At 37.8% G+C, this 23,185-nt stretch overlaps 1 protein-coding gene across 1 annotated transcript in view; it reads right to left on the reverse strand.

The window, feature by feature from the left end:
- Window positions 1-9,405: 9,405 nt before the first annotated feature.
- kcnj3a (potassium inwardly rectifying channel subfamily J member 3a) overlaps window positions 9,406-23,185 on the reverse strand; it is a 44,133-nt gene continuing 30,353 nt past the window's right edge. Inside the window, exon 4 of the mRNA XM_017469219.3 lies at window positions 9,406-12,089. Within this exon, the coding sequence (XP_017324708.1) occupies window positions 11,491-12,089 (599 nt within the window). The 3' untranslated portion in view covers window positions 9,406-11,490. The remainder of the gene's footprint in view (window positions 12,090-23,185) is intronic.

A 23,185-nucleotide genomic window follows, 5' to 3' on the forward strand; every position in this document is an offset into this window, starting at 1 on the left:
AGCCGCTAAAGTTATTTAAGATAAAATAAGATGTAATTTAATAAACTAAAAAACAAAATGAGTTATTACTCTGTTAATCACACACACATATACTATAAGACACTCTGTATTCACGAACTTGAAAATGACTTTTCACACACACCATACTCTGCGACAGAGCCACACCTACACTTATTGCTCCTCGTGTTCTCTCTCACACACAGGCATAATTGCACTTGCATGCTCTAATTTAACTATCTCCAGTCGTGAGGGCTGCAGGTGCAAGACAAGGCATTGACAAAAACCCAGAGATCAATTAGCTCCTTTCCTCCAGCTGATATGAATGATTACCTGTGGGAAGCAACCTGCGGGTGCTTTAATTTGCTACCGCACAGCACTGCCTGAGTAAGATTATCACTTGTGTTGTACCTGTCTAATGAAACACCATTAAAACTCAGCTCATTTTCCTGCAACCTGAAGTGAACCACATACAGTACTCAGGAACAGAGGAACCTGGATTTAGAGCATAGCAAAGGGTGGTGATGGGATGGAAAATACCCATGAAACTGAGGTAATCTGTTAGCACCACATTCTGTAAGTATCAAATTTCTGAGTTTATGAAATAGAAGAGTGCATAAAAATGATAAATATAGAATTTGTTATTTTGGCTGGCGCACACTGTTCTCCAATAACTGATTTGAATGGGTTTGTGCATATTTGCAGTTTTGATGATATCAGGCAATATATACAGAATGAAAGAAACACTACATTTAAGAACATCTTAGAATATCTCGTAAAATTAAAGCCTAGACCCCTTAATTAAGAAAAAAAAAAAGCATAACCCTAGCAATTATTAATTTGACCAATGCTAGGTATTTAAAGCCTACCATGATTTAATCAAAACTAAATACATTTTTTGATATAGGTTAATATCAGGGTGAATAATCAGTTCCAATTTCATAATATAAAAATGAATCTGACTGCTCTGCTAGCCTGCCCAGCAATTCTCCCAGTTAAATTGACAATGTCCTGCTATTGCAACAGTCTAGTAGTAGTAAACATATCCCTCTAAATATAAAAACAGGACAGACTGAAATATGGGATGCCTCATAGCTGTCACACTTACAGGGCCACGCTATTTCAGATAGCCATGTCCAAAACAAATGAGACCTGAACTCACAGTTGTTAAAAATGAGTAGTGTTTTAATTGGAAGTTCAGAAACAGAAAGGACTGCAGGCTCATCCTGAGCTGTTTCCTCATGGTGGTGTGATTTAAGGGTCAGTTTCCTTAACCTCATTATACAGACAGATCTGCATTATTTATACCCAGGGGCTCTACAACTTACTTAGAGTAAGTACACAAATAATTAGCACTAAGGAAAACTGTTATATAAAACTAATAAAACATTCAGCTTTTAGATAAGTTTGCTGAAGGATTTCACTGACTAAACAGATGCTCATCATCTAGTAAATGGCCAAATAATTAATCCTGAAAAAAAAAATTGGGGGAAAAAAATTAAACAAAACATCTCTAAGGACAGATGACTGCAAAATATCATTTTGCACACAGTGGTGCAACTGGTAACGTTTCTGCCTCAAAGCTCAGGGGTCCCTGGTTCAGTCCTCGGCTTTGGTTACTGTGAGGAGTTTCACATGTTGTCTGCAAGGGTTTCCTCTGGGTTCTCCCACCTCACAAAAACATGCAGGTAGGTGGACTGGTTATGGTGCATTGCCCCTAGTTGTGAATGTATGTGAGCATGGTGCTATGCAGTAGACTGATGTATCATCCAGGGTGTATTCCTCCCTTGCACCCATCTCAACCCTACTGACTACAGATATATATATATATATATATATATATATATATATATATATATATATATATATATATATATATATATATATATATATATATATATATATATATATAAGCTGTAACTTGAGGTGACTAATGAATTGTTGAGGCTGACTAACCAGCTACTGGATATTTAGCTTGCAGTTACAAGTGATTTTAGGAAGTGCTGTCAGACCCATACTCAGTCACACTGTACCTGAAGGCTTGTTTCACATACAGTCTTTGTGCTGAGGCAACAGACAAGCAAGAAGGGAAATGATTGTTTTTCTTTCTTTCAGTAGCCTTTTGCAGTGTGCAGCAGAGTCATGCTCTACATTCTACTCTGATTATAAAAGAGGGACTCATTACATAATGGTCCACACAACTACATGTGTGTGCAAAGTCCTAAGGAGGACAATTCATTTCTGCTCATGTCTCAGGAGGTAACATAGCTGAACAGCAACATTTACAGTACTATTGTATATTCAGTATATCAAAAAGCCATGTCATGTTAATTGTATATATCACGAATATCACAGTGATCGGTTTCAAAATTTATGATGAATTATGAATTAAAAATGACTGACAATAAATGATATACAACCTGTAGCATTAAATTATCTGGCTATGGAAACCATTAGAATATGTTTCAGTGCACTACTTAAGATGATTAATATTAGTAGTTTATCAAACCAATATTTAAATGCTATTTGCTCTGGGGTTTTTATTTATTTATATATTTTTACCTGTAACATTTATTTCAAAGTACCCTACTTGTAGCAAGCTGTATATAGAAATAATTTTGTAAAGTTTAATGTTAACAGTCTAATTATTTATGACCGCTTTATCATGGTATACCATCATATCAGTGTATCATTTCCCTCACAGACTGTTATCCTAAATGAAGCTTATGTATATCATGTAGTATATGCATACTGGGTGGGGGTGAGAAGCCTTTTTCACCAAAGGCTGAGGAGCATCCGGACCAAGCCCACCAGATTCATGAACAGTTACTTCGTACAGTCCGTTAGAGTTCTAAATAGATCTACCTGATGGCCACTTCACCTCATTTCATTACTATCACTTCACTCTGCTTCCCTATCTACTACACCCACTGCACTCAGTCACTTTTACGAAAGAGAGAGTCCTATGCACAAGTCACTTTACATGAGAAACAGTACATGAATAATCATGCACTAATACTTGAATTAATACTTATTTAAATATGAAGTAATGATGAGTTAAGGCATGCACTAATCACAAACTAATGAAGAGCTTACTTTAACTATGACATGAGTCGTGAATAATGACCACCTTAAGTACATTAGTACATGTTTGTTAGTTAACATGTTAATTAACACGTAGGGGTAAACTAAATCAAACATGCTCTATAAGAAAAAAATTTGGCACAGTGCTGGATTACTTTCATAGCATGTGTAAATCTTAATAGATAATATATTCTGCTAAATGAATAAATGTTACTGTATTAATTTCACCCTTGTCAGCAAAGGAGCAGTGGGCCTTATCCACCCAGAGCACATACTAATACTACAATTGGATTTGAAATTAAATAGATGGAGAATGACACAAAACAGGTTACTGCTCTTTATTATTAGTGCATCTTTCTACGTTCAAGGATCAATGTAAATTATGAATGTAATCCAGAGCATTCCAATTATGTTTTTGTACATAGCTGCAAATGGCAAATCATATAAACAATTTGAAATTATGCACGTTTAATATTCATATTCTTTCTTATACAGCATGTTTAGTTTATGCCTACATGTTAATGAATACATTAACTAACAAACATGTGCTAACGTATTTAAGGTGTTCATTATTCATGCATGAATTTATAAGACTCATGTTGTAGTTAAAATGAGCTCTTCATTAGTTTATGATTAGTACATTATCATCATTAGTTCATATTTAAGTAAGTATTCATTCAGATATCAGGGCATGATTATTCATGTGTTGTTATTGCAAGTATTATCTTTTACATGTTATATTATGAAGAATACTACTCTGTAATTACTGTGCAGTTTTTGGTTTCTGTAATGTTTAGTGTTTACTGCTTGTAGTTCGTTACTGTATTGTTTATTTTATAGCTTATATTTTATTGTATAGTCTTTTGTCTACATTCATTGTTTATATATATATATATATATATATATATATATATATATATATATATATATATATATATATATATATATATATATAATAAATTAATTATTATTATTTTCCATTGTCTGTCTCTGGTACTTTGTCTGACATTGCTCATGTTGTGTAGTGCTGGTTTTATTCTGTGGGTCTATATTTGATTCCTAAAATTACATCTGTGTGTGATGTGAGGAATGACAATAAAGCCTACTTGAACCTGAAGTTGAAGATAAAAGAAGCTGGAGGGAAGAATGAAAAAGTCATATATCCACAGGGACATACCATAATGTAAAAATGACAGTGTGTGTGTGTGTGTGTGTGTGTGTGTGTGTGTATAATCAAATCCAAACTGGGGTCTAAAACTCTGGAGCATTATAGTAGAGTGACAGCTTGCAGTTGCTAGGTAACTACTGCAGAAACCCCTGCTCTTGAAGTATTTAGAGCAGATCATTAAGCACCAATTTCCACTCCCAAAAAAAAAAAAACCACACACACACACACACACACACACACACACACACACACACACACACACACACACACACACACACACACAGGAGGTTCATGCAGAGCACCAGCACTAAAGAGCTGAGCTGAAACATGTAGGATATTTGTTGGTAGTTGGAAAAGTGGTATTATAATGTCTGTGGTATGTACATGAAGAAGTCACTGGGAAAAGAGACATGCAGTATATTCAGACATGCTGTTTCCACACTATGTGTGTATATACACTTAGAATGCAGCATTTCATGTGTATACTTCTTCAATGATTTTCAGACTTTAACTGAATGAAAAAGATTCTGTTAGTGACAAACTATAAACTAATTCAGTGCAGCCAATTTTAACCCTATCTCTCCCGAAGAAATTAAACACACTGACAATAGGATTATTCAATGTCATTCATAAATATAGTCCATTTATTGTGTGATGAAATATTTATATTTACATGTGTCTTTGAGTGGTATTGAGGGTTTGATAAAGAGTGTCTTAAGAAGATGTAATATTAGAAAGTGCGAATTACTTGTGGAGAAAAGTTTTGTTCTTTTCCATCTCAGTTGCTGGTCTTAAAACAATGCTGTTAGTGTTTTCTCTTGTTCATGCTCTCTCGCTCTCGCTTTCTTTCATTCTCTCTCTCTCTCTCTCACACATACACACACACTCTTCTCCTGAGACTGCCCTCTAAACACAGACAACAGATGGGGGAGCAAGTGTGATGTCATGTTTTTTGGGCTGGAACGTAAAAATATTCCTCATGGCTGAGTTTATGATAAATCCATCCTCATGCTGCAGAAAATAAGAAGAGAGCATAATCTGATATATATATATATATATATATATATATATATATATATATATATATATATATATATATATATTAGCTTCTTCAATGATATTCTTCTGTGGAAAAAGTAAGTACACCCTTGGCCTAAGAAGCTAGTTTTGCCCCCTGTAGCAAAAATAACTTTTGTAGGCGTTTTGCATCATTGTCCACCAGGCTTGCTGGAATTTTTGACCACTCTTCCATGCAATATTCTTTCAGTTGCAAGATGTTTGAGGGTTTTCTTGCATGTATTGCCCGGTTCAAATCCCCCCACAACATTTCAATGGGAAATCCAGGATTTGACTAGGCCGTTCTGTAAACTTTCATTTCTTCTTTTTGAGCCATTCCTTGGTGGATTTGCTTGTGTGCTTAGGATCATTATCCTGTTGAAGGGTCCAACTTCAGTCAGTTCAACTTCAAATTTTGGACAGATGGCCTCACATTATCTTCAAGCACTCTTTGATATGATGCAGAATTAATAGTTGAATCAATGAATGCTAGCTGTCCAGTCCCTGTGGGAGCAAAGCAACCTCAAACATAACATTTCCACCACCATGCTTCTCAGTTGGTATGAGGTGCTTCTCCTGAAAAGCTGTCTTTGGTTTGCGCCAAGCATGTCTGCAGTTACTGCTGTTACAGAGGACATTATTCCAAAAGATCTGGTCTTTTGGAATAGAGCTGGCCTATAAGCTCATTGACAAACTGTAGCTTGAAACATGTCACTTTCTGTGTAATGAATCAAGAATATCTGAAAGTTCCACTTTGTTAATTAAATTACGGGGAAAAAAATACTTTTCTAAGATATTCTAATTCTATGAGATGCACCTTTGTGTGTGTGTGTGTGTGTGTGTGTGTGTGTGTGTGTGTGTGTGTGTGTATATATATATATGTGTATGTATGTATGTGGCCAGGTCTGTGAAAAAATTTAGTATTCTTCATTTTAGGGAGACATGTTAAATCATCATATATTCACGTTCTCTGCTTATCTGCCACACACATACACACACACACACTACTGAGTTAGTGTTTTTGTATTTGGTAGTCATGGATATGACTGTCACTCTTTGACTGGTTTCTAATTATGTCTTTTTCCATCTCAGTCTTCTGCAGGATTATGTTCTAGTGTTTTTACCTCTTTTTTTCATATCCACTTCTAGAGAAGGGACATAACATTAATTTTGCTCGGTAAGAGAGCAAGGTGTTGTTTTGATATTTAAGTAAATCCAGAAGCATCACATGACCTTCCTCAATGGTGTTTATATGGTATGCATTCTGAATAAGGTAAGACTCAAACAAAATACAAATAATAACATTAGAAGAAAGACAATAAGGAGCACTTCCTGTTTGTATACTAATGCAGGAAATCTATATTTTATTGTTATGAAGTAGAAACAAAGCTTTTAGATATTACTGACTGAGTATAACCAATAAACGTCACAGAATAGACTATAGATAGGCTGGACATAAGAAATGTAAACTGTCAATTCACACACATGACTAATGAGTTTAATGCTCTAAGTATATTTTTTACCTCGTCACAAAAAACCTCCTCGGATTATTCAGAATCTGAAATATTACAGTTGTGTTGTGAGTGTGTGTGTGTGTGTGTGTGTGTGTATGTGTGTTATGGGGCCGCAGGTGCACCCCCATCTGCACTCTCCTCAGAAGAAGAGGCAGCTGTTGTGGATGAGATATTCCCCCATGTGTCTGGCATAGAGAGCAAACCTCCACTAATACCATCAACATCACTGCACTGATGATTAGGTGCTCTCTCACTCTGCAAGGATGAGAGAGATAGAGGCACAGAGTAAACACAGCCCAGATGGGTTTACAGGAATAACATAAGTGATACAAACTTAGAAGTGAAAAGCCAAGAGAAAAGGGTGAGATGATTTTTTCCCCCATTTTATTCTATTTTAGCTTGCCAACATTCAGATTTCCAAGTAAATCAAAATCAATACAAAGTCCTCCAGCCTTATTCAGCTTACTATTTAGAGACAGTATTTGAGTATAGTTTTATTGAGGTCCCTGCACTATAAAACACCATCTACCAATTTCGCATTTATTTGTACAGCTATTGGCCAATTATGACAGTTTTGTGTATGCTGTAATGTAATTCTCACTGTGGTGCTCACTATACCCCAAAATACTAACACTATTTATTTTATATTATACTATGTACTACTACTAATATTATGCTAATCAAAGCAATATAGTCCCACGTTTCAGGGATTATTTTAAGACAACAACTCATGTACTGAGATTAAAAGCTCCACAATTGCTGACAAGGACACCAGCAGAGCAAACACTCTGACATCTGCATCCTCTTCATCAGCACACAGCCAGCCAACATCCACTACACATTTGGTTATTGAACTCCTCGACCACTATATAAGTTTTGATTATAGTCAAGATAAACTTTCGTGTATAATAAGGGAAATGTTTCCCTAGATACGCTATATATGGCCAAAAGTATGTGGACACCCACCATCACACATATATGAGGTTCTTCCCCAAACTGTTGACATAACGTTGAAAGCACACAATTGTCTAGGATGACTTTGTATGCAGTAGCTTTAACATTTCCCTTCACTGGAACTAGGGGCCTAACCTAATCCACCATGACAATGCCCATGTGAGCAAAGTGAGCTCTATGAAGACATGGTTTGCCATGTTTGGAGTGGAAGAAGTGATTTGCACAGAGCCCTGACCTCAATCCCACTTGGGATGAACACCTTTGGGATGAACTGGAACGCTGACCATGCACCAAGCCGTTTTTTCTGACATCAGTGCCCAACCTCATTAATGTTCTTGTGACTGAATGGGGATAAATTCCCACAGCCACGCTCCAAAATCCAGTGGAAAGCCTTCCCAGAAGAGTGGAAGTTATTATAACAGCAAAAGGAGACTAAATCTGGAATGGGATATTCAAAAGCACATATGGATGTTATGGTCAGGTGTCCACAAACCTTTGCCAGATGTGGTGTATAATTAATCTTGAAATGTTGTGTGTGTGTGTGTGTGTGTGTGTGTGTGTGTGTGTGTGTGTGTGTGTGTATATATATATATATATATATATATATATATATATATATATATATATATATATATTTCCATGAAATAGTACAGTATAGGACGTTAGAACACAGCTGAACTCTCGATTTTCCAACTTCAACACTTGAACAAGTAAAAGTGGTTATTTGGAGTATTTGTTGTTTATCTGGAGTGGCATGGTTTCAGAATTTATGCCAGGTCTGTTTAGCCATCAGTCAGCAGCAGAGCGAGTGGGCAAATCCTGCAGCTCCGCAGAGCCGACACTCTAATTATAGTGTCCAGCTTTCGTTTTTTGTCATTTTGTGATATGAAAAACAAAGCGTTGGTTACTACAAAGTGCTGCTGAGTGCATTTTTCATATATTTCAGCAAAACAACAGTGAGCCTGTTTAAGAGACTATTTAAACATTATAAGGAGATGCTGATTGGTGGCAACACAGGAGCTATTTGAACTGTGTCTCAGGTGATTTAACCACATTATATGGTGGCTCAAATCTGAATTTATTGGGTAATCAGGGGATAATGAAGGCAATTTCCTATCAGAGTGAAGCAGTCATTCAGTATGAAAAATGGCTGAGCTCACTCTTATTGCAATGCTGCTTCAAAAGCAGAATGAATCAATTATGCAGACAATAAAAACAATGCAAGAAACAAAAATGACTGGGAAAAAAGTTGAAATCATAAAATGACAAGTTCATAAGGTATTTTTTGGTTTCCTTAAGTTTAGCTGTATTTTGACAATCATACTCTTCAGTTCCTCTACTGGGGAACACTTTAATGGTTTTATGTAGAACACTTTTAAAAAGCTTAAACCTTAATTGTCCAAAGAACACCCTTGGAGGGTCCTTTTTAAAACAAACAAACAAACAAAGAAACAAACCTAAAACATGTATATTAATTCATCTTAACTTGTATGCTCACAAGCAGGCCTAAATGTTTCAATAGTAACATCTGTATACTACCATGGAAGAAAATTCCAATTGTCACACACACAGAGGATAAACTGTTTTATTTATGATATCATTACAGTTAAGAATGTTCTTTTGTTTTTCTGATAGCAGATAACCTTAAGTGTATAATATTTCAGCATTAATTGTGACTTGTGTGCTGTCATTAACCTATTTTACAGTATACAACAGGAAAGATCCTAAGGTCAACTACGTCATATGCTTGCAAGTCCTAAGGGTTTATGCTTACCTCTGTATATTTAGGATGTAAAGAACACATGAAACCTTACTTTACTAACAAAATATGTAGAAAGGTTTATTGGGTATTATACAGTATATTTAAGACTTGACATAAATAAACTAAGACTTAAGACTTAAGATGTATATTCTAATAATTGAGGTAATGTAGAAAACGGTAACAATGACTTCCTCAATAAATAACAGGCATTTTCCACACTTATGTTCTTGATAATTAGATCATTTTAAAGTCAGATGAAAGACCCAAACTGCAGTAATGGCATTCGGATACAGCAGTGATTAATTCTATTGTCTAAGTTGCATTTTTAATTGATCTGTCTGGTTAACAGGCAAAAAGGCATGAAAATAATTGTGTATTATCTCTATTATTATTTATTATTGTGACTTATCAAACAAAAAAAGAGTGAGACAGAAATCATATGAAATTACAAAGCAAGACCTTGGTGCTTTTTTTAAGGGTGCAGCCTAGTTAGTGGTGCAGTGGGATTTTCCACCATCTATACAGGTACCACCTTCCTACCGGTCTACAGGTTGTGCATGGTGATGTTGCCACTGTTCTGTTGGATGCAGAGTAAAAGCTTCTATTCTATAACACAAGGCCATCTCCGCTATCATTTCCACACCGTGAGGCTGATAGTGGGACAGCAAATGGCAGTAGGTGCCGAGATCTCCATGGTGATAACGACAGAGGCTCAGGGGAGAGAGCGCTGCTCAGTCAGGGTGCATTAACAAGATTTAGACACCACTTCAGCGGATTAGGCACTTGCATGCATGAATCTACCTTGCCATTCAATCAAGCAGCGAGGGAGAGAATTAACTTTGCGATTAGGTAGTAAATGTGAGTTGATGCTTATTTCAAAGGTTAAACATTGAACCATATCTTCCTTTTTCATGGTATTTATTGAGTTATATATAATTATACAACAGTCTCAGTATAATAGACTATACTATGTGTAAACTATCAAAATGAATTTAAAGCTAGTAAAGATTTATAGTTCTTGTTAAACAGTCTACCACAAAAGGCATGTACTGGAATGTACAGGAGTTCAATTTTTCCATATTCTTGTGTCTCAGAGGTCAATGCAACAGACATATTAGTCAAGGTAGCTACACAGAGGTCAGTGTTTGTACAGCATTTAGTTATTGCTTAATTTAGAAAGAGGGGATAATGCATTCATATTAGTGCAATGATTTTCATCCAGACTCTAAACGAGCTCAAGGATTTATAATGATCTAGCAGATTTCTGTTTTTTTTTTTCCTTTAATGCAGGACTGATAGTTCTAAAAACCATTAAGATCCACTTAGCTTACGTAACTTTCCTTTTATAAAATTGTTTTGATGAACGGCCCTTGAACCCATTTTGTAGACGAATGGCGCTTACCCTGTCTCTTAAAATCTTCAAAACAAGTGTGGACTGCTGAGAAAAGTGAAAGAAGGTAATATATTCAAGGTTAACATTAGAGTACATTACCTCTCCAAGTAAACATGCATTTTAACATAATCTAAGAAATACGTTTACACTACACAACAAAAGAACAAATAAAATTAATAAACATCAGGCATGTATGAGGAATTGTCCAATCATATGGCTTGATGTTCAGATGACCAGCTTATCTTGACAAATTTTATTCAATCTTCATATTCATAAACGTGCCCAAATAAAACATGCCTGACAGCAAAAAACTGCATTAACATGCACTTAGTGTTTCATACATGCCAGATTGTGCTTAACAATCACAACCTGAAAGAATTTGCTTGCTGCATATCTACCCACAAATCTCCACAAATGTGCTTTATTAAAGTTGTCCTCATTTATAGGTACGCTAGGCGTATCTATAAAAAAGTTGTCCTCATTTATAGGTACGCAGATTCTGTCTGTACTAGCAAGCCTAAGGGAGAAGTATAGTACGTGTGTGTGTGGTTGCTTATGTCATCTATGTGAAGCGATCCGAGTTCATCTTTCTTAATTTGGGTGGCAAATGTCCGTCCATGCGTCCTCCACCCCCTCCCCCTGCCAATCGCTGTAGCTTGGGAGGCAAATCTGCCACTGATTTGCTGATAGGCTCAGCATTCATTTTGGAACTCTTGGATACATTCTTTTCTTCAGAGACACCTGGCACGGAGCTGATGCGCTGCAGTTTTGTGGACAGGTCTCCCAGGCTGTAGGTCATCTCTGACGTAGTGGAACTCATTCGGAGCAGCTTCCTTGGCAGCCCTTCACGTCCCGTCATCTTCTGCAGCTTAGCTGGCAGCTTGGTGGTTGTCTCCGCATCCTCCAAAAGCTCCAGGCAGTCCAGAGAGTTGTTCTTCTCACCACTGTTACACAACGACGGAGCTGTGAGCGGCGAGGACATGAGCAGGGCCTCGTCCTGCTCTTTTACACTGTAGGGTGGTGTAGGGATCTCAAACGTAGCATGGAATTGAGAGTAGTCCACCTTGAAGAATCCCTCCTCCAGAGAGATGACAGGGAAGAACCGATGGCCCCACAACACCTCATCTTCCGTGTATGAGGTCCTCGCTTGGCAAGTCATGCCTGCGGGACAAGATATGGAGGGATAATGAAATTTACACATCACAGAGATTAATCAAGCAGAAATAAGACCGATGCCTCATCAAAGCACAGCAGAATATTACTATTCAAAAGCCTAGTGGAAGCCACCACCCCATAACCAATAACTAACCCAATTCATGGCAGACATGGAAAACATTCTCAGTGATTAATGAAAAACATTCCCAGTGAAACAGCAGTGCATTTGTGAAGCCAGTGAATATACATGCATAACATGCGCATGGGCTCACTCATCCAAATAATCAATTACTGCAACACGATGAAAAAAAAAAGATATGTACTGCACACAAATTCATAGCACTTCAAAGCTACACACCTATCATGTGACATGAAACGCAATGCTAGAAAAAAAAGCATTTAGAATATGCAATAATGTGATTGTTAAAGAATTACTCAGATCAGTCAAAAGAGACATCCAATTACTCATTTGGCAAACTGCCATAGGACTCATGCCATCAAAGCCACAGGAATGATACAAATTTACCTCAAATCAGTCAAAAAAGTGCCGTCAAGGATGTGCAGCCACAAATGTATTGTGGTAATTACACAAAGGTGTATAGCACCAATAGCATAAATTATTAAGCTTATACCATGGTCTGTCTGAATAATCGATTTTGATTGGCTGGAAGGTGTACGTTCAAATGGTTGTATGCACAGGTATTTCCAGTCAGTTTAATCACCATTCAAAATTGATGCACTGTCTATAAACAACTGTAACCATAGTAACATACAGTTACAGCTGCATACAGTAATTAAATTCACAGCTTCATTATTAGTAGAGACGCAGCACAGACGCAGTTAATTCACACATGCACAATAATTATATTTCAGTCAAATAAATGTAATCTTATCGCACTACTTTATCTCTGCGTATGATTTAGCCCGCATGAAATTCTAGATCTAACGACCCGTATATAAAATAGCTAATGAAAATTAACTGTTGTTTTTATACTTTCAGTCAAATTTTGCACCGCAAATATCAGTGACAGTTTTAACTTGTCAATGCTGGCAAGTGACCATGGTATAAGCGGGATAATCCAAGGCTAGGAGTGCATTACACGATTTTAATGCACTCCGCTTCATGTCGGATGGTTCTTTGCCTCCACGTTGTGCATTAAAATCATGTAACGTACACCTAGGAGTGGATTATTCCTTACATATAAAATAGAATTTAAAAAAAGCACTCATCACTATCAGGAGCAAGGAGGAGGGATTCAGTACCATTTGAATCTATAGTATACCATAGTTTCTTTTTCCTATATTTGACATAATCCAAATTCTCATTATTTAAAGTCTCCCCTGAGCCTCTGTCATTATCTTCTTAAAGTCAAAGTAAATTATATTTCCATTTCAACACAGTAAAATTAGTGCAGTGCAACTCACGGAACAACACACGAGGGTGTGAATTATGCTCACATAACTGTATTCACAGTGCCTCTGAGTTGTAGGAGTCTAAGCCTTCCATTTTTTGCAATGCAGTAACGTAAAGAAATAAATCACAGAGATTAACAGACAGAGCAACAGCATCCTACTGGGCGCTGGCCATAGAACAGCTCGTTCTTGACTTTGCGTCCCAGCTGCTGTGGTATAAAACCATTTTATTTCTTTATAAGGCATATCTTAAAAAGTGATCTAATAATATAACATCTAGCCCATTCAGGCTTCACGCTGAAAGTGTCATTTGTAACACACTCTTAATTCCCCAAAACAGTCAATTAATACTATTCCTCTTGAAATCCATGCACCATTCATGGGGGAAAGTATAATGTCTTAAGGTTTGTAATATGAAAGCTGGTTTATATAGCAGAAAATGAGTAAGAATTTGTAGGAGCCCTTGTTTACAGTGCTTTCTGCTTTACTGACATTTATGATCACTAAAGTGATACTTTTTTAAAAGAAAATCTGTTTTTTCTTTCATTTTGAAGCAAAACTGCACTCCACTAACTATCTCTGCAAACATTCTCTCACCAAAGAACAAATTCAATTACCTGAACCTCTCACTCATAATTGCTCAGGTCACAACAACCAATGAATGCAAAAGGAGCCAGGGGCAGCACTGGCTTAATTTTAATCTTTGTCTCTTAATCGTCCTCTTTAAGAACCATCCAAGCTCCACTGTGGCATTGCCAGGTAAAAACAAATGGAAGGTTAAGATAATCAAATTACTTAAGCCGATTTAAGCCAACAAACCTGAAGAGAGGCCAGGGCTTGGGGAACTGGCCTCATGAGATTAGGTCAATCAAAACACCAAACCATCAGTCATATTCTAGAGATAGCCTGAATGCACGACTGACACAGTGAAAATCTTTCAGACGCAAACATTCAGTAACACATTAATTAGACACAATCTTTGCAAGATAAATGTTTGGGTTTTTTTTTTACATTCACAAACCTATATCCAGGTTGGCTTGCCTCCAACTTCAACATAAAAACACATGACTAGAAAAGTAAAGGAAAAGGCTATAAATAGAGAAAGTAATATTAAAGGATCACATAAATCATTTCCTCACACGATGACTTGCAAAGGCCATGTGCTATCAGCACAGTACAGGTTTCTTTATTCCTAGAGACTTTTTACGGGTATGGTGTTATAACACTGCCACTTTCATAAAGTACAAAATTACTTTCCGAGAGGGCAGACCTATCCTCATCAAAAATCCATTTTGCTATCATGGCTCATCCCTCTCCTCTATTCCTCTATGTACTGTAATATTTCAGAACGAGAGAGAGAGAGAGCAAGAGAGAGTGAGAGTGTGTGTGTGTGAGAGAGAGAGAGAGAGAGAGAGAGAGAGAGAGAGAGAGAGAGAGAGCCCAGACAAGACGCTTTGTGCAGACCATTCATTTGTTCATTTAAACAAATTGGACAATCAGCCATTACATGATGATAATAGAAGTGCTCACAAACACAGCATTTTATTCACCGTGCTACTTCTCACAGCCATCATATTTACTGTCTTTTATTGAGTGTATAGCCTCTCATATTCTGAAGCCATTCATATAGCTGTAGGCTTTATTCTATTCTACAACATTGTAGTGAATTCTGCATGAATGCAAATACCAAATATTGTTGTAAAAGCTCCAGCAGCTGTAAGTGTCCTTGGAATAAGTGAAAGGTAACAATGTCTTTCATAAAATATTAAGCACCACAGAGCACCTATAAAATGATAGCTGTATTTTTAAGGTTGAGCGTATGGCTAACACTGTTTACACAAACCCACAGATGTGTAAGGGTGAACACACAGCTCCGTTTGGGTGTGTACATTGTTTCTGCCTCATTTCTCCAGAGTTGATAGCAAGGCACACAGAAATATTCCAGAATCACTAAGACAGCAGGTTGATTGGAGCTGCAGGCAAAAATGCCAACTAAGGCTAAACACTGGGATGTAGAACCCCATTAGATTTGTGCTGTTTGGTTGCCTGTTATCAGAGAAGGCAAGGATTATTAGGGATTACTTTCTTGCAGTGCCTGCGAATATGACACATCAGAGGCAATTTGTCTTTTGCGTCTGATATGCAACACCTGTCATCTAGGAAAAAAAACGGCATTACTCAGCTCAGCAGGAAAGGACGAGATGAAAACAACAAAGAACAAAAACAAGGAAAAGGTAAATGAAAGGACGCAGCCAATATAAAGAGGACAAATTAGGAGGACTGCTATATCACTTTAATATCCTACTGCATACATAACTGAATACATGTTCAACCACAACACTGAGAACAGCTTGATTATTATCTGTGATGCATCATGAACTTGAACAAAACGAAACCAGAGCTCCAATAGCAAATTAGAACAAATAAAACACAAACAGTCTTTCTCCCTGTGTCACCCTTCAAGCTTATAATTAAGACGTAATACGCAAACACTCAAATTCATTTTGCTTCATACAATTGATCAATCCAATGTCTGTAACAGGCCTGTGGTTAAAAGGTAGTGGAAGTGAGTTAAAACCCCATCAATTTATTTCACACAAGGGAAAAGAACTTATGTAATCAGGGCTACAACTGTGTGTTTCTATGGAAACCTAATCCTACCAACATGCACATGTAAAGCTGCTACGATCAGTGATGTTTGGTGCTCATGTCTGAAGGTGGCTTTCTTCAAAAACACACACAGAGGGTACTTTTATGTCCTCACGAGAATATGATCATTATGACTGTTTACAACATAAAACAAAATACACTGAATACATGATTTTAGGGGTGGGCGGGGGCGCGGGGGGGGTTATATATAGGTCATTTTGCAATTTGTTGCAAGAAGATTGATGATACATCAGTAGTATATATGTATAACGGAAGATATACAGTATATTCCTTGAAAGTCTAAATATTTGATCAAAACATATATTTAGTGTATCACATTTCAAAATCTGTGGATCTCTGAGATGAAACACTGCCTGCATATGAGCTGCCAATGTGCCATCATTCAAATATAAAACTGGCAACACTCAATATAAACTCAGAAAACTTACATGACAGAATGCATTAGATGAAACCTCTACTTCGCTGTCTTTAAACATGCACGCTGACCTGATTTGAATTTATGTTGATAAGAAGAAGCAGCTGCTACAGCATCATTTTATTAGAGTCAGCTCTCAAGGCTAAAATAGCCAGCTTCCAGTGAAAGTAACAAAAACTGAATGATAAATGAAGTTTATGTAACAAAACTAATTGCTTAAATGATTTAAAGGTCACAGAGATAACAAAAATGACTGACATTAAAATAACAAATAATGATGAAATTTATGGTTGTCCGTAGAACATACATGTGGCTGATTGTTTCTGTAGGTGTGTAGCAGCATAAGCATTTCAGCATAACTAACATAACTTTAAAAAAAAATAAAATGATTAACTTGTTATGAAGTGTTGAACTTTCTCGACTCATTGAAATTCAGGGCAGGATTTTTAGCTCTTCATTCAGCCATGCAACGATCAAGTTGGATAATGGACATTGCTCAACAATGCTTTAGAGACGCACGACGTATCGGGCAATAATCAGTATCGGCCGATAGAGGCAATTTTTCACGCTATCGGCCGATAGTTTACAAACATCCGATTATCAGGGTTGATCAAAATAGGGTGGGAAAATCAATCAAAAGAGGGCGGGAAAACACATAGAATTTGTGCTGTGTGTAAAGATGATGTCTCTTGTGTGGAATGATGACAAAACTACAGTTTGTAATCTCTACACTGCAAACATTTTACACCGCACGCTGCAGCACGTCTTTTTTCTGCCGTGCATGTTAATGAATGAATGCTTTTACACCGGACACTGCAGCAGTGAAGTGGGAGTTTCGGCGTCAAGGCTAAATTTTTTTTTGCCACGCTGCTCAAGTTGCTCGAGCTAAATTAAAGCACCAGTACACTGTTGAAAGATTTAAAAGAAGATGAGTTGAAAAAAGGTATATATTGCACAGAAAATATATTTGTAGAGTAGTATATTTCATAACTAGTTAATGTTAATATATAAAAAAGTTTATATTATATATTACCAGTTTGATGTTCAATGATGAAGAAGAAATGCTTTTGTTTGTGGTGAGTGAATGTGAGACTAACAGGAGGTTTTTTAGAATGCAGTCAATGTTAATATGAATTAATAGCATTCAATAAGTTAAGAAATCTTACTTTAATCTTCAGAATTTAGTTCATGTGTTAATGTTAATGTGAGTAATGTGTTTTCTGTTTCTGAGACCAGTCACTGTGAAACTACTTGTTGAAATGGAGAGAGAGTAAAGTTTTTATTTGCATTTCTTTCAGAATTGTGGAATTTATTATTATTAATTGAAAAGAAGGCATAAAAATCAGAACTATGGGTATGGGCATCGGCCGAGATCACTCTGAATAATCGATTATCGGTATCGGCTGAGAAATTTTGTATTTCTACAATGCTTGGTCGAAAACTGTTTCGACCAAGAGCATCTGTGACAAGCACTTAAATAACCTTACCCTATCTGCAGCATAATGCTGTTAGCGAGGCCTGAACCTCGCAGCCTATGTGAATACTGCTAATTATTCAGTAGCCTTCAACTGATGCAGTAGATAAGAAGATAAGGCTACACAGCCCTCTAAGTAGAAAAAGGTAAGCTCCTTTGTGGCATTGTCGCAACAGAAGCAGAATGGATAAAAGGCTTGGATGCTCAGCCCCTGAGCAATCCACCAGAGCATTCTGATGGTCACAGCTAATGCACGAGTGTGGCTTAGCAGCAGCAGCAATTGGGCTGCAGCGTGATATTAAGGCTGCAATTGAAGCTAGATCTTCCAAATGACACCGCTGATCAAAGGCCTAACCCATTTCGTGTGACTGGAATATTTCTCAATGCATCAATTTTATTAAAGAGCTTTTGTGCAGATTTACAACCTCATTAGAACTGCAACCTGATAAAGTCCACACATACTGGTTGCAATGACAGATACAGTAGCCCTAAGGTTGACATCAATACTCCCAGAACAGACACTGTTGCCCTCACTAGTAGTACAGGCTGATGATGACTAAAGTTAATCCATGACATGCAGCAGGAATGAAAAGAAAACAAGCATGAAAAGAGCCAGGATGCTGATTCACAAAGTGTATGATGCTATGGTAGATGTAGGTTGTATACCCAACACAGGGCAGAAATGGTGCCAGTGTACTAATAACATTTTGAAAAGGAAACGTAGTACTACAGGGTTTCCCAAAAGTCCATACATATGGGAAATTAACACTTTTTAGCTAAATATAACTTATTTACAAAACATCCTCTACATGACTGTCTTTTCACACAGAGTCGTCTCTCACGCTCATGTAGAACTTGTGTTAACACATCTGGTGTTATGCGTGTAATTGCACGTCCAGCACAACTTTGCGACAGCTTCCTGATCAAGCCATGAGAATGATTTTACTACTGTATGTTCATCTTTTGTCAAAGGCATTCTTAAAGTCTATCTGAAAAGGCTATCAGTCCTTCCTGTGAGATGTTTCTCCACTCTTCCACCAAGACATTTGCAAGTTCTCGATCACGTCTGGGGGGGACACATGGTTACATGTAATTTTCCACTGCAATTACGATCAGCTTTCCTTCCTGTCTCCCTGTAGCACTGTCTTAGGCGTCTTACATTACAGCAATTGCAGTTAATTCCTCTGGCCACATCTGCAGTCCTCATGCCTCCCTGCAGCAGGCCTAAAGCAAGCTCAAAACCTACCTCACCGAACAGGCTACACAACTGTTAGTCCAGGCTCTTGTTATCCCATAACTGGGCTACTGCAACTCACTACTCTCCGGATTCCCAGTCAGCTCCATCAAACCCCTTCAGATGATTCAGAATGCAGCAGCACACCTCGTCTTCAACCAGCAGAAGAGAACCCATGTCACACCCCTCTTCCTCTCCCTCCACTGGCTTCCTGTAGTCGCCAGCATCAAATTCAAGGCCTTGGTGCTCACCTACAAGACCTTGTTTGGAACAACACCCCACTACCTCAACACTCTTACGTTCCCTCATGCAATCTGCGATCAATCAACGACCGACGCTTAGTAGTGCCTAGTCAGCGTGGCTCAAGGTCCCTTTCAAGAACCTTCACACTAACTGTCCCTCAGTGGTGGAATGAACTTCCAACCTCAATCCGGACTGCAGAATCTGTCACTATCTTCAAAAAACAGCTAAAGACTCACCTCTTCCGTGAGCACCTAACTAACTCCTAAAAAAAACATAAAACAAACAAACAAACAAACAAAAAAAACTTTGGCACATACACCTCTACTCTGCACACTTTGCTTCTTCTGGAACTCAATTAATGGATCTTGTATGGTAGCACTACTTGTATTGTTCTCTGCTTGATATCGCTTTGCTTGTATTTTATCATTTGTATGAAGCTTTGGATAAAAGCGTCTGCTAAATGAATAAATGTAAATGTAAATGTTTAGGTAGGTGAGCAGGAACCCTAGCATATTTCTTCTGGTGTTTTTCAGAGTCAGTAGAAAGGTCATTTTAGTGTCCTAAGTTATTGTAACTGTGGCTTTAATTGCCTAGCACCTGTAAACTGTTAGTGTGTTATGGACTGTTCCACAGGTGCATGTGCAGTAATTGTTTATGGTTCATTGAACAAGCATGAAAAACATTGTTTAATCCCTTTACAATGAACATCTGTAAAGCTTATTTGGATTTTACAAAATTATCTTTAAAATACAGTCTCCTGAAAAAGGCACTTTTCTATTTTCTCTGCTATATTTTCAGATCATTGTCTCAAACTCCTGGGGTTAAAGTAGCTGAAAGAGAGCTTGAGCTGACAGCAGAGAGAAAATTAATCACGTTAGATTCTCCCTGGAGCTGCAGCTTCACCCTGTACATTTATTATTACAATTACAGAGCATCTGGTTTTATTTCCACATCAGTGAAGCAGACGGACAGGATAGAAGTCCTAGGCATTATACAACCGGACAGACAGCACTGCGAATGTGAAATTCAGCACTAAGTGGTCTTCTTTTGTGAACAAACCCCCAGCATATTAAATATGTAGAAAACAATGAGTGCTATCTGATAACAGAATTTAATTAGAATGTTCACTGCAAATTAGTACATCCTGTTGTATAAGAATGAATTGTGAAATAACAGAAAGTGTTACGGATCAGAAAGCATAGTAGGTAAATTGATTATAGCATTGCTTTGTGTCTATTCTTTTTGATACATCATCATCAAGGATAAACATCTCAGCCAGTCTACAGTTATTTTTCAGAAAAACCTGCATGAACGCTAATCTACACAGTTGCCCTGCCCCAGGTTACGGCTATATATCTCACACGATTGAGGCAATCACTGGGCACAAACGCATTATTAAATGTACCGTGAAAAATAAAGAAAATGGCTCATTACAAAGGGGAGTACTTCAACTGAATGTGACATATATAAATGCAACCATTCACACACTTTCAATCTGCCCTCTTAAAACTAATGGTTTTTGCAGCCATTTCAATTCTGAAAACCATTTTGTGACCTGAACATTTTTAAGTCTTCTCCGTAGTCTGTAAAACTGCATTCATTTTGTACCACATTTAAAACATTATGTATGTCCTTCCCTGCGTTGACACCAGAAGGGTTTGAGATAATAAGTGTAAGATAATCAGCAGACTCTTCACACCCAGGCAGAGGGAAACTGGACACCTATGTGGCTGAAAGGAAGGAGTGCTGGGATTGAAATGACACACATACTCAGGACTACCTTGGCAACCTTACACTGCCATCATAGCCCCCCACCCCCACCCCCAAAAAAGCACACAAGCACACGGAATTGAGGCTCACATTCTAATCAGCAGCCAGACTGAGTTCTACATTTTGCCCAACACTTTAGCCATAATGCAATTATAGCCACAGCCTACTTTATTTCTGTAGAGCAAATTGGTTGTTGTTTTATAAACCTACATAATGTAATTACTTTAAAACATATACTATCATTGGCACAGTAAATTATCTTTAAGTGGTAGCAAAAAATTTATTTCATACTGTCCCTGGTCCCTCTAAGGTCACCTGTGGAAAAGGACTGTAGTCTAGTAAAAGCACTTACATTCTGTATCTTAGAGGAAGATTAATTGAGTGAATAAACATAGCACACGTGGAGTGGAACGGGAAAAGGGTAAGAAGGACATCTGGGAATAAATGAAAAGTCTGGAGAAATGGCATTCTATAGGACAATGGGTTGAGAAGAAGAGAGAGAGTGAGCGAGAGAGAGAGGGAGAGAAAGAGAGAGAAAGGGCATAACAAGTGGAGAGATAAGAAGGCAAGGTTATCAACACTGTAAAACCCCAGAACAAAGCATTATGCAGAAAATGCACAATGCCAGAATAGGTCAATTATGTTAGTTGTCAGCTACTACAGTGTAATTAAAAAAATTCTCAGAGTGCAAATAGTGACAATTATTTTAATAACTCAAACTCATTTCAACATCTTTGTTGTTTTGTATTGTTTTAATCAGGGGAGGAAAAAAAGACTGAGTTTGACATACAGTATTTTAATAACTTTTTTAAATGCACACGGATACCTATAGCTCAAACTACATTGTATTGTCATCCATCCATCCATCCATCTTCTATACCGCTTATCCTTTTTCAGGGTTACAGGGAACCTGGAGCCTATCCCAGGGAGCATCGTGCACAAGGCGGGTTACACCCTGGACAGGGTGCCAATCCATCGCAGGACACAATCACATACACATTCACACACTATGGACACTTTGGACATGCCAATCAGCCTACCATGCATGTCTTTGTTTGTATAAAAGACACCTGTCCACAGAAGTAATCAATCAATCAGATTCCAAACTCTCCACCATGGCCAAGACCAAAGAGCTCTCCAAGGATGTCAGGGACAAGATTGTAGACCTACACAAGTCTGGAATGGGCTACAAGACCACTGCCAAGCAGCTTGGTGAGAAGGTGACAACAGTTGGTGCGATTATTCGCAAATGGAAGAAACACAAAAGAACTGTCGATCTCCCTCGGCCTGGGGCTCCATGCAAGATCTCACCTCGTGGAGTTGCATTGATCATGAGAACAGTGAGGAATCAGCCCAGAACTACACGGGAGGATCTTGTCAATGATCTCAAGGCAGCTGGGACCATAGTCACCAAGAAAACAATTGGTAACACACTACGCCGTAAAGGACTGAAATCCTGCAGCGCCCGCAAGGTCCCCCTGCTCAAGAAAGCACATATACATGCCCATCTGAAGTTTGCCAATGAACATCTGAATGATTCAGAGGGCAACTGGGTGAAAGTGTTGTGGTCAGATGAGTCCAAAATGGAGCTCTTTCACATCGACTCAACTCGCCGTGTTTGGAGGAGGAGGAATGCTGTCTATGACCCCAAGAACACCAAACATGGAGGTGGAAAGATTATGCTTTGGGGGTGTTTTTCTGCTAAGGGGACAGGACAACTTCACCGCATCAAAGGGACGATGAACGGTTCCCTGTACCATCAAATCTTGGGTGAGAACCTCCTTTCCTCAGCCAGGGCATTGAAAATGGGTCGTGGATGGGTATTCCAGCATGACAATGACCCAAAACACATGGCCAAGGCAACAAAGGAGTGGCTCAAGAAG

The sequence above is a fragment of the Ictalurus punctatus genome, chromosome 6 (genome assembly GCF_001660625.3).
Source record: "Ictalurus punctatus breed USDA103 chromosome 6, Coco_2.0, whole genome shotgun sequence".
NCBI classification, from domain to species: Eukaryota; Metazoa; Chordata; class Actinopteri; order Siluriformes; family Ictaluridae; genus Ictalurus; species Ictalurus punctatus.